Here is a 13,236-nt window from a genome sequence, read left to right as displayed (position 1 = left end):
ATGAAGGGTATTAGGAACTTTAGAATATGGAATTGCATGCTCCAAATGCGAAAGAAAAAATAATTCACAAGCAAAAGGACCCTTCACGTCCTTAGCTTTCAGGGTCGGTACAGCTAATAAAAGCACTTTGTTATTTCACGTAACATACTCCCAGGAATTTTTTCCATGTTACTCTACCCTAGAGTGTTTCCTCCGCCTTGTTCGAATTAATATCTTCTTACATGCATATGAATAAATTATATTTGAGAGACCCTTCGACCAAAATCACTCATGGAAGTATTAGTTTACTCTTTTCCAACATGTCTAATTTTGGATTCAACTCATCCATTTGTTCAATATGACTAAGGAAGATCAATTCTTTCATAGTGTTTTTACTGCCGACCCATTTAGTCCAGATTCTTGTATGAACGACTAATTCCTCATATTCTCCCTGTCAGCTATTTTAAAACAAAATTTATTAAAAAAACTCGTACCCTCTGCATTAAGTGAAAATTAATGTTCATCCAGACATTAAAGTTGTAGGCACCCATGTTACAGACTAAGCTTCATTAAAAACCTATTGTTCGAAGCCCAATTTCCTGATTTAAAGAACAAAGGGAAATGCTGCGAAAGTTTGCTTTAATGGATCAGCCATTTACTTATGTGTAGCAAAATTTGATTATTTAACAGTGTAAAAATCATTCGCCAAAATCCGGATTCCAGTCAGATTGATTTCTTACACTGTTAAATTCTCGCATTTCGTCCTGTTTTCTCTCAATTTTCATGCATTGTTTTACAACACTGCTCATCAACTCCATGAGTTTTCTCAATTTTCTTGTTTGTACCATTACTGAATGTAATAAATTCTTATTTGATCGTAAATACAGTACTTTTGAAATGAAAATAGATGATTCATACAACCCCTACCAGACAGACAACCTACAATTTTGCAAAAATCCGCTCTGTAGATTTGATCAAAAATAACTTTCCTTGCTCTGTCAACCAGTTCCAGTGTGCTCAAAATTATAATGCAAAATGATTCTCACATAGCATCTTCTAGTCACCAAAGACAGTAATTGCATTCTAACTATTTAATTTATTTTTTCTTTTTCTGCTCTTTGCTTTACTCTTTTTATTCATTTTCAAAACGGTAAAATTTTCCTTTACTTTGTTCTACCTCTGATCTGATTCCTTCGTCCGTCCATTCTTTCATTACATTCTTTTGCTGCAGAATTGAATTCATTCATCATTATCTTCGTTAAAATATCACACTCCAACTTCCTTACTTTCTTGTCTACGATGTAACTGTAGTTATCCACTACTCAAAATCTTTCACTTCTCCATTTCAAATTTTTACCAACGTTACCCATACTATTTTTATTTTTTTTGGATTAAGAATAATCTTTACTAAAATAAGGTATATATATATATATACACACACACACACATATATATATATATATACACATACGTATGAAAATATACATATATATATATATATATACACACACATCCGTATGTCTATATACATATATGTATATATATATATATATATATTATATATATATATATTATAAATAAATGTCCTTCCGGTCAGCAGCTGGGGAGACTGCTGACCGGAGGGTCCCGGGATCGATTCCCGGGCAAGGCACTTTGGGCACCTGCAGCTCCACTACAGGTCTTACGGGGAAAGACCGGCACAGGGAAAGGAAATGGCCCCCCTACCCTGATGTGTGAATTCTACACGCCGTCGGGCTTAGTACTGGGTAAATTCTACAATCACCTACCAAACCGACCTTCGGGTTGATTACTGTGTTTATGGTTTTATGGTTATGTACAGGTGTACCTGTATATATACTTGATGTAAAAAAACGCTTATATAAGTCCCCTTCCCATTCTACCTGATTTTAAGTTCAGCTAATCCTCTATCGTGTATTCATGCTGACGTCTTTCGTTTTAGCCTTGCAGCTGTTCGAGTTTTACTATAAATTGCTTTTCCCATTTCTTGCTGCCCACTTCACCCAAGATATACACTTATACGCTTTTGAAAACTACTAAATAGTGCTCCAATCCACGTCTAGCAGCTCTCATTGCTGTCTTGTCCTTCATTAATGTCTGTCAGACTGCCATCATATTCAACAAATTCAACCGTCATTGTAAAATTATTCCTCTAGCTTATTCAGTGCCTCAGTGTTCCGGTGCCGCCTTATGGTTCTGGGCAGAAAATGGTATATTGGCTACCAAAGAACCAATTTTCCAAGAATATTTTTTCATATGCAAGTGATATGCATTTTTCTTTAAAAAGGAAGCTAATAAAAATGAAACATGAATATACCAGTCAAAGAAAAAGTTACAATTTCGAAGGTTCTATGCAGATGCTTGAGCTCAAAGGAAATCTTCACCTATTAACTCGCTGATCGTAGTGAGGAGATGCCTTCGAAATGCCGAAGTAATAGTTCTTTGAATGAAATGCTAAGCGAGTCCGAGAGAAAAATTAATGGTGATGTATTCGCCAGATGCTTCATTCATCCGGTAACTCCACTATATGACAAGGCCATCCTGTACCGCCAAACGTCCAACAAATTTGTAATTTCAAAAATTTAAGACGCACATCCTTTTTACGGTCGGAGGAATTCTCGTCCTGAAAAGGCCACGCCAGCCGAAAAGGAAGCCAAATTACCTTTTCATCCCCCGTCTCCTCGCTCTCCTCCTACGCTCCTATTGCCCACCCCACCCCCTACGTACGCCCCCTTTAAGGACGACGCCATCGGCAAGCTTCGCCTCGCGTCGTCTGGCTAGCGAGCGCCGTAACCCCGCATTTCATCTCTGCCAACCCCTTACTACGTGGGATCATTAAAGAAGTGGCCCTCGTCAACCATTTTCTAAACCCCATAACCTACCGTACCCACCTCCCTCCACCCAAAGCGTCCTGAACACATCGTCCCGTCCCCTTGGCGTTCTCTATCCCCCCAATTCCTGCTCCATCCACTTCTTCATTACCCGCCGCCCTCCCACTTGCCCACTCCTTATTGCTGACTGCCAATCTCCTTCCCATACACTCCCTCCCACTCCAACCTTATGCAATGGATGAAAATATTGAACCGATATTTTGTACATTTATACGTTATTCATCACTACAGACAAAACTCAGCATAAAAATCAAATCATCAAGCAAAACTCAGATGCCTCTTAACATATTTTATACGAATAATTCACCCCGACGTCGTGATGAGCACAAAAGAACATTTTGAGTTAATACTTTTACCACTTCACTTCACGAGTATTTATCAGTGGTGAATCTCAAAGGAGTAAATTTTACCAAGACCGGTATACTACCCTCGATAAATTAGGCCACAATTTTAGTGATACCTCGACGCATAGGTAATTTCGATATATTACATGGAAACAAAACACCAATTTGGGACCAACTTGAGGAGGGAAAATAAGAGTGCAGATGGATTAAAAGGAATTAAGGAGATATAGCTCTACTCTGCGATCATAATAACTACAGGTTTATTCTTCCAAGTGATGGAAAAATAGAAGAATAGGCTTAGTAGAACAAATGAAATAAAGTTTTTGGGTATTACTTCTCTGAAAAGTGACATTTCCAGTGGTTTTGGTAATCCTACGCTGTCCTGTATTTTGTTCTCATTTGTTCCCGTCGAAAGCTACTGTTTAATTTATGGGCATGGCTATCAACCAACATTGAAATTATTTCATCAATAATACCGAAAAGTCGACAAAATTCTAAAGCAATCGGATAGCAAAGTTTTCATTCTTTTTAGCAGTAGAGAAATGTAGAATTTCCACAAATTATTTCTTCACAGAAGTCATTTCCACTATTTATTATTATTTATTATTAAATCAAGCACATATATATTCGTCATTAGTGTTTAATTAAATAAAATAGATTTTTATATTCCAAGTAACATGTATAGTAACAAATCAAGTGATACTCAAATCTACTCCTACCAATGTCGCAGGTTGCCCGTAAACCTCTACTCATTCCCATCTCCCTATCTCCATCTGTTACCTCAGACAATCTGATTCAAGACCACATGGAAGTGGATGGGAATCCTAAATTGTAAAGTGCTCTTGCGCGTGCGATGGAGTACGCTGGGCGGAGGTTCTACCAATACGACTCGACAGGCGGAGAGAGGATCTCATTCTTCAATTGGACTGAACAATTTGCGTTCCCTTGAGAGGAGGCCCAACGATTTCATCCGGGAAAATGTACTCTGGCCTCTAAACTCTCTCGCTAGTGCGCGTTGACGGAAATTTTCCACCTGAATCAATTGGTATTCCAAAGTTTCGGATCGCTGATTTTTCGGCTCCTTAAAGATATGACGATATGACTGGTGAGCGTGTGAGGCGGATTCGCGCATATCCTGCGCAATGCAGAGCCTGCCCGCAACGTATTGGAACCGGAATGCAGATGACGCAGGCGAGAAAGATCGACCCCGTGCAAAATCTGACATAAATCAAATTCATGAATTAGCGTTTCGCTGGATTTTCTCCGGTGAGGGCTCACAAATACTTTTTATATACGTACATTCAGAATGATGATGTATGCATGGCGGTACCTATGATATCTCTTTTGATGGCTCGTTCGTTTGTACGATAGATTGTAAATTTATTCACTGAAATTAACCATGGAAATCTTTGTCAGCATTCGTATGGTTCATCCGTATTCACTTTCAGGGAGCGTTTAATATTCAGCAGAATAAAACGGAACGCCAATAATTGGGTTGACTATTGAGGTAAAGGAGTGGGGAAATAGTTGGTAAAAACATTGTTCTTTTTATAAATTATCTACTCACTTCCCTGCATTTTTCCTGCGGATATGAGAATGATCTCTTTCCTCCCGTCGCAAAAACCCCAAGCGGAATTGATTGGATGGGCTTAGACTCATACGAGGTAGGTTTAGTGATACGAGATTATGGCTCAATTTGCAACAGGCAGCCTGAGAGTGCTTCTCCCGCTTCTTTGGGACAGTGCGGCGGTAACACGATGCGTCCGTGAAGGAACTTGTGAGGGACGTAATCCGACAGCATGCACCGTTAAATCGGATTAATTTTCTACTCTGCCGACAGAGTAAAAAAAAGACCGATAAAACATGCTATTGGGGAATAAATATAAAAAGGGTAAATGGTTTAGAGGAGAGAATTTATTGGTGCGGCTTCCCCACGTATCTCGGTTGGAAGTTCAATTTATTCATCGGTTCCAAATAGAGCCCGAATCCTCGCCCCCTTAGACAGGAACACTATGTAAATCGGTGTCGATGACATTGCCGATAAAATGACTACCATCATTTTAAGGGATACATTGCTAACATCGAATGCCTCGATGATTAATTTCACTCGGACAGGAAAAAATTGCGTTAAAATTGCCGCTGATCCCGAAGGAAACCTCGAGGAGATGGGATTTGGCTCGAGAATTTCTGAAAGGCAACTTGTAGGGTGCTGCTCCTCAATACCCCGACCATGATGTCCCGTCTTTCCCAACGTCATCCCCCCCACATCTCTCTTGGACACGCCCCTTTTCCTTCCTTTAACAACCCTCGCTCGCTCCTACTCTCTTATTGCTTCCTCGTCTCATCCCTGATTTCTTCGCTACACTTTCTCTTTCTCCCTTGTGGCTCTTCCCCCTTCTGAGAGATGGAGGAAGGAGAGGAGCGTGGGAGGATTGGCCACAAAAATCCCAAAAATAAGCTTTAGTCCCACTTACCGTTTTAAAAGTGGCAATAATTAATTAGTCAATCAATAACCATGCCTCGGCCTTGCTCCATCTTAGAATCTGCCACTGAGGGTTGGGTGGGAAGGGTGCTGAAGAATCGTCTGGAAGGTTCCTACTAAATTTTGCTCCCCTCGATATCCATGGAATCGCGCACGTGACGCTTTGAGCTTCTGCCAAAACACGCGTTACCTTCCGCCGGGAGCAAAAATATGACAGAGCGTGGAGACGACAGACCTCCCCAATTTTTCCCGGATTATAGGGATTGGTTGATTTACCACTACGCTCTATGAAACAGACACTCCCTTTTTTTCCCCGGATGTATTTTATCTGCGTCGTACCACTCGACGTGAAGTGAGGCATCGGATTGTTTCGGTATCTATCTTACTGTCTGCTTGTGCCGTTAACATTTTCTATTCCCAGCATCAGAAGGATCTTGAATGGTGGCACTGCGATCCAAGTTTTGAGTTAAATAATAAGTAGCTTCGCAGCGTAAGTTGTGTTCTTCATTAAACGCCGTGTCCCTTTGGAACTTTAGTTAGAAACCAAACAGTCAAAAACAACTCGGCTGTTTCTCTTCATCATCTGCAATGTGAATTTCTCCATAATTTCCATCCCTCCACATTTGCTCATCTGCCTTTGACGGTGAAAGACTTAAGCCTGTCAAGCGCTGTTCATGCCACAAAAATCCAACTGAAAACTTTATCCACCACAAATTAAGTTTTGATAGGATTCAATCGGAACTTGCTACTTAATTCCAAAATGTGGTAAATATTTTATTCGTGAGGTGCATATGTACATCGTGAGTTTTAATCTAGCATTGTATCGTATTTTTGTCTAAATATTACCATTCCTTGCCTTAGAAATATGGCGATAATATCCATATATCCATAAAAGCCATTGTGCCTTCCTCTAATAATCCAACATAAATGTAAATATTTTTGGGCGACTCAGGGCTCCATTATTCCACGTATCTGTTGAATTTAAATTATTAAAATGACATGCACAACATAGTTTATGTTGTTACCTTAAAAGGAATGCTTTTTCTGAACTAGAGAATCAAGAGGAAGCTAATCTGCTAATCTTATAAGCAATAATCAGACATGAATGATAAGACATCAGGCGGAAACATCTTTATTTTATTACATACTCCTCTGTTCTGCAAGCGTTTGCCTTAAGTTAAATAGTTCGTTAGTTCAACTCCACGCAGTTGAAAACAGTTTATTTTCTTGGATTGTGGAAGAGGTGTCAATATCCTCAGTTTCACTCCATGAAATCCTTTTTGCGGCAAGTTATCCCATCGCCTCAAACCTTTCGTACCCTCTTTCTCTCTTTCTGTCTAACTCTCTCCCCTCCTCTTTTTCCTTCTGGTCCCATCTGATATCCATCCTCTCTGTTTTCTCTCTTTTCTCTTCTCCTTCACATCCCTTCCTGCCATTCTCATGAACTTATCCCATCCTTCCCTCCTATGACTACCCATCTCTATCACTTACCCACGGTTTTCAATAATGTTTCCACCTTCATCTTCGATGCGCTTACCTCACTCCTCCTCGCAAAGCGATCCCACTCCCCATCTTTCTCGCCGTCTTTCTCAAAGGTATTATTCCATTCACATTTTTTTTCAGCCAAACTTTCGACCGCATTTTAATAATTTTTATATACCGGCGATTCCCCTCTTTTTAAGATGGCTCCTCGCTTTTACTCTCGCCTTTACCTGCTCCTTTATTTACTTTCCTATTTCCTCTCTTTCTTTTGTTCACCTCCCACTTATCCTCCTGTTTCCACTCCCTTCACCTTCTCCTTTCTCTTCCTTGAACCCTCCTCTCCTTCCAACTTCTTCTCCAAGAGTCTCTCACTCGCATACTCCACATCGCTTTCATCTCGAGCGCGGCTCATTTGGACGACAGGTGGCGCTTTGAGGAGAGGTAGTCGGAGGTTTGAATCAGGGGGAGAAGTAGGTAGGTGGAGGAGGTTGGAGATGACTGAGAGATAGCTAGAGAGATAGGGAGAGAGAAAGATGTGGGAGGGGTGCAAGGGACCTAGAGGGGGAGAGGGGCGGGGGCCCGGGGATGGGTACGAAGGCATCCTGAAAGTGGTGAGTCGGATTAAATGCGCGTGCGCGCCCTCCGTAGGTGAGGGAGGGTAACAACACAACCTACCCCCTCTCACCTCCAGGCGACCCTGGGGCGCTATTAGTTGAGATTCCCTCGTAGGAAAGAGCACAGAAATCGATAACAACCGTCGAGTTATTGTCAAAAAGTGGTTTGATAAAATTAAGCGGGACTACATTTCATGCTACAAAATATACCGTTGGTGTTGGTATTTCTTGAATATAAGAAATCATATTCTGGAAAAGTTTCCCATATTTGGATAAATTAAATCATTAAATATTACTTGAACTACGCAGACATAATATAGCTCCAAATTTCATAAAAATGCTCACTCCCTGAAATATCTACAAAAAAAAACTCCCGGAATTTGTGCATAATCGACAGTTTCATGAAATGAGAGGTGACAGGGTGTGTCTTCTTAGACGAGGCTATGAAAGGCTGTGACTTTCAATCTGTTTCCATCCACAACTTATCTCAAACGGTAGGCTACTAAAATTTTAATAATTATGGATTAAAATATTCGTACTTTAAGAAAAAAGTAACCAGAAATCGATATGGGCGTCTAGAGAAATCTTGGGACGGGGGCATTCTATATTTATGAATAATAAATAATTCATTTTATTAATTTAATATGAATAATAATAATTTATTTATGAATAATAAATTCATTCGATGACAAATTGAATTCAATTAGTACCATCTAAGTCAAACGTACGTACAAACAAAGTTTCAAGTTCGGGTAATGATTAAATGGATGATGCATCATTGTGTTTAAGAAGGAAAGCAAAAAGTTGATGTGGAATAATTGCGCGCTATTTCCTTAAAGCTGAAATGCTGCAGAACGATATAATTTGAATAAATTTTGTTTCCAAATTATTTCCGGCTACAAGGCTATGGATACATTTGAATGTAACAAAATATGAGTACCTTTGGTGACCAAATGCGTTCATATTTTTTAGCTTGGGTAAGCTATATTAGGCAGTTCATCGTGCTTAGGATTGGATAACCTTAATTGAAGGTAACTGAACTGACTCAACAAATATTTCTGTGCAAGAACCACCTCTAGGAAATATGACCATTTGAATCCATACTTAGATCTAGCGAAAAAAATATGATAGGGAAGGAATTTAATCATATTGACCCGCGAAAAAGGAGCATAACTTTCTTTCTATCGCTTTATGACGCCCGTATAAGAATATAGTATAACTTGTAGGCGGGACTATGACGTAATTTATAAAAATATTATAATTTGCTAAAACATAAAACGTTGAGTGAAGTTAAAATGTTTCATTTCCAAATCCTGCAATTGAAATGAAACTAGTTGCATTTGTCTTTTGACATGTTTCAAATTTTAGCCGCTGGTATATGTCCGCCTACACTCTTTGCATATTCAACGCTGTCCAAATATTTTGCAGTAAACATTTTCTCAAATATTATCGTTTGCTATTTCATTCATATTTTCCATGATATCGAAAAATATGAGCTTTGACGCTAATCAAATTTCAAGCACCGGATGGCATGAAACATTTCAATTCAAGAGCTCCCGCAAAAAGTCATTTGATGTGAAAAATAGTGTGCAGAATATAAAGAGTGCTGGACCTATTTCAAAAGTTTCATTAATTTAGAAAAATATTTCCGATGGTAACTTTTTGCAATAAAAGTGATGGGCATAGGTTTTTGAATTTTCGGCTAACAATTTTTCGCTTTAAAAGTCATTTCGCATGAAAGTAAATTTTTCAGTACTCCTTTTTGATGCAAGGAAATAAAATGGAATCATATCCTCTCCGGGAACATCATTTTTCTTCCAAACTTCTTCACTATGTTCAATGTACGAACTAAATCGGCGATGACTTTCTATGATAAATTTAATTACAACCTGCATTGAAACCAAGTTACAACCAATAATTTTTAAAATTGATATTATTTTAGTCACCCTTAACTATACCAGAATCGAAAAACGCTTCATATAATTCTCAATAGGAAAGAAAATTTTATCGTGGCCATTTTATAGAGTATATAAGGCTGACTTTAATGCAAGTCAGACTAATTAGTAATTATATTTTACTAAGAAATATTTTAAGAAGAATTATTTCCTATGAATATTTTAGACTTTTAGAATTAGATCATGATACTAAGTAACTCTTAATTCAATGCAGTTTCATTTTTGTGTTGTGCGCTACAGGAATACCTTCAGATTTATCGTGAATCCGGCGAAGCTTAAAAAACCACACTAAAAAGGTTTCTTTCGTGAATGAGCGATTTTATGAATATTTTTGACATTTTTTATAGCTGAAATGTCAAGAATTTCATTTTTATGGCTTTGAAAGTTTTTTTGTTTATTAATATTATAGTATATATTATAAAAAATCCATCCTCTACGCTTTCTCGAGATCCGTTCACGGGCTGAAATTAGGACCATGCTGGGCCGAATCAGATCCTTAGGTGCGGCAGATGAGATATTATTGTCCAATCTAGTCACCAAGAAAATCTCTAGAACGTTCCCACAGGCTCATTTTATTACAAAATAAGTCATCTTACCTTAATTTTTGTATTCGATATTGAAAGGTTCAAATAATTTAAGTAAAAATGTTTTTAAAGAGCGGATTGCCACTAAAAACCTGTGCACTACCATTTATGTGCTCAATGTAAGTTTAGCGACATTAAAAGCATGTTCTACCAATATTTTCGCTAATCAATGTTATATCAGTGACTCTTAGTTATAACAAAATGAGAAATACTTCACCTGTTCTATTTGGAGAAGAAATATTCGTAACGGCAACATTACGCAGATCTTTTAATGATAACATATATTTCATACGCCCTGGCCACTTGAATTAGAATCTACTCATGTAATTACTTAACCAAAGAAACTTACTCATTGATAACTAAAATGTTGTAACAACTCAACTTACAATAATAGTGTTGAAAACACATAGTCTTTTGATTGATTTTTAACGTGCAATAAGGTATCTAAGTTTTAATATATACTGAACTTTTGAAACCTTTTTTTCTCACAACATAGAATTCAGTGCTAGCATATGATTTAAATCTCATTTTATTGTACATACATATATTCATTCTGTTTCATTTATAAAACTTACTCTTTGTTAACGAAAACTCATTAATACATTTCATTTACGGCATGATTTTCATATATTTATATAAGGTTCCACTTAGTATTTCAGTTTATATCGTACTTCAAGTCTAGATTATTAAAATGTTCTAAATCTTCAAAGAAGATATTCGATTTCAAAATTGATTAATGTTCTGGGTTTCATTTTGGCACTGCATATTGAATTCAATAATTACGCCGATAATATCCTTAAAAATAGGTCAGTGAGGTATGCAAATTAGTAGGATAATTAGTAGGATTCACCTCAATTTATTCATTATAATAAGGTTTAATGTCATAAAAATACAAGTTGATCATTTGTTTATGCTCACTAGCTATAAGAATTTCAACAATAGAAAACTGTTTACGGTGTATTTCAGAATGAAAACATCGAGAGGACTAAAATAACTCAATAAAAGTTTGAAAATATAAGTGCCAATAATGCAAGAATTAATAATGCAAAAATGAGTCATGAATGAATAATATTTTCCTTAAAGCTTTTGGCGGAAATTCGATTTTAACGACCGCAATAACAAGGAAGTATGCCTGTAAAATATTAAGGTGGAAAAATGTTAATCCCATAAAAATCGAGGAAATAGTCATTTTGATAACTATGATGACGTGGACATGAACATTTCCCAAATTTTTGATCCACTGGAAATGTTTACAAGAAGCAAAGCCAAAGCGTGAATTATAACGGAAAAGTCGTCCTCCAGTGTGAGGGTTTTAGAATTCTTCAAAATTTATCTGCTGAACTGAAAAATATAAAATTTTTAATTCTGAAGGATAATCATCTCGTAAATGATAATTCGTAGTCAATATTTGTGTCAGTCAGGATAAATTTAAATCGAAATGCGACGGGGCATGAGAAATCACGACTATGGGGAAGGGAATATAAAGACGAGGTATAGAGGGTCGTTCGAGAGGGCACTCATCAAAACTTTATTCGAATTGTCAAATTTTCGATGAAACAAGGATGAGAAGCTATTTATAGGGACTTAGGGCACCAAACTAATTATCCCTTAATTGGCCATTACCTACGAATGCACGGTCCCTCCATGCTCGGCAAGCGACGGCGATGGAGAGGGACAAGGGATAAGGTTCTGAAATGGATTTTCAATAATTGAGTGCCTCACTATTCATTTTTGCCACACTATTGCTTTTCTCGTCCGCTTTGGAAGGCTTAATATTCGCCCTCTAGGACGAGTGGACGCACGAGCACGGCAAAAGGAAGAAAGGGAATGTGAGGAGAGGCCAGGGATAAGGACGAAAACGATTAAGGGAGAGGAAAAAGTTGGGCTAAAGAGGAGGAACAGATTAAGTTAGCAAGGGAAGATGAAGATATAAGAATAAGATGGAAGAGAACATATATATATATATATATATATATATATATATATATATATATATAAGATGGAAGATATAGATAAGAATAAGATGCAAAGAAGACAGCAGAGGGGGTGGGTTGGAAAGTAGAACAAGAAACCTGAGGACGGAGACCGAGAGTGAGATAGAGAGAGGAGTCAAAAGACACAAAAAGTTTCATCTCTCGAAGGGTTTAAAATCCCTAGTGCAGGATGAAGAGGCGCGTGACCTGGTAGTGTGCTTTCATGGAAAAATGATATTAAAATCATACAAATCTCAGTAACGGCAATCTTTCCTTTGCTTGTGCCAATTCGTTTACATTTTTGGAGCTATGAAAATGGTTTATTAAAATGTTATGGGGGAATTGGATAGTAATATAATTTGAAATTATTGGACAAGGAATCTGATTTACATAATATCGGGTTAGTTGTGATTTTGCACAGCCGACAAACCACAACAGGTGTATGGTTCCAGCTAAATTAATTAACCTGCAACGATAACTTATCTGAAGATATAATGAAATAAATGAGTAAAAAATTTAATGTGGATCATAGGGCTTTTTGAATGTTAGACTTAGTATTTTAGGCAACAGAATGAGGGTAGATTTGAGGATTTTGAGATGTAGGTGTATCGAATGATGGAGAATTCAAGTTTGACAGAGAGGCAGTAAAACTCTTTAGGTTTAAATAGGGTAGTTGAAGAGAGGAAGTTACTGGGGGATATCACCAGGAAGCAGAGAAAGAGATTGTAGGAAATATTGTAAGGTAGCGGGATGTTGAAGACCTGGATAGAAAGGGGAACGTTAGGGAAGCGTAGGAGAGGAAGGAAGCGAGGGGGCCTTTTAGACAGCACGAAGGCAGTCAGAAGTTACTGAGGGTTGAAGGAAGAAATCGGAAGTTCTCACGACACTTAGAAAAAATGAATCGTCATAACCTA

General features: G+C 37.7%; 1 protein-coding gene across 1 annotated transcript in view; it reads right to left on the bottom strand.

Annotated features, from left to right (window-relative positions):
* The window catches only part of unc-13-4A (BAI1 associated protein 3), a 166,504-nt gene that overhangs the window by 124,605 nt on the left and 28,663 nt on the right, over positions 1 to 13,236 (bottom strand). Inside the window, exon 3 of the mRNA XM_071595945.1 lies at positions 7,507 to 7,705. Coding sequence (XP_071452046.1) covers positions 7,507 to 7,705 — 199 coding nt within the window. The remainder of the gene's footprint in view (positions 1 to 7,506; positions 7,706 to 13,236) is intronic.

This window comes from Hetaerina americana, unplaced genomic scaffold, assembly GCF_022747635.1.
Source record: "Hetaerina americana unplaced genomic scaffold, ioHetAmer1.1.p SCAF_1, whole genome shotgun sequence".
In the NCBI taxonomy this organism is placed as follows: Eukaryota; Metazoa; Arthropoda; class Insecta; order Odonata; family Calopterygidae; genus Hetaerina; species Hetaerina americana.
Note: the sequence above shows the minus strand (reverse complement) of the source record. Positions and strands in the feature narration are given on the sequence as shown.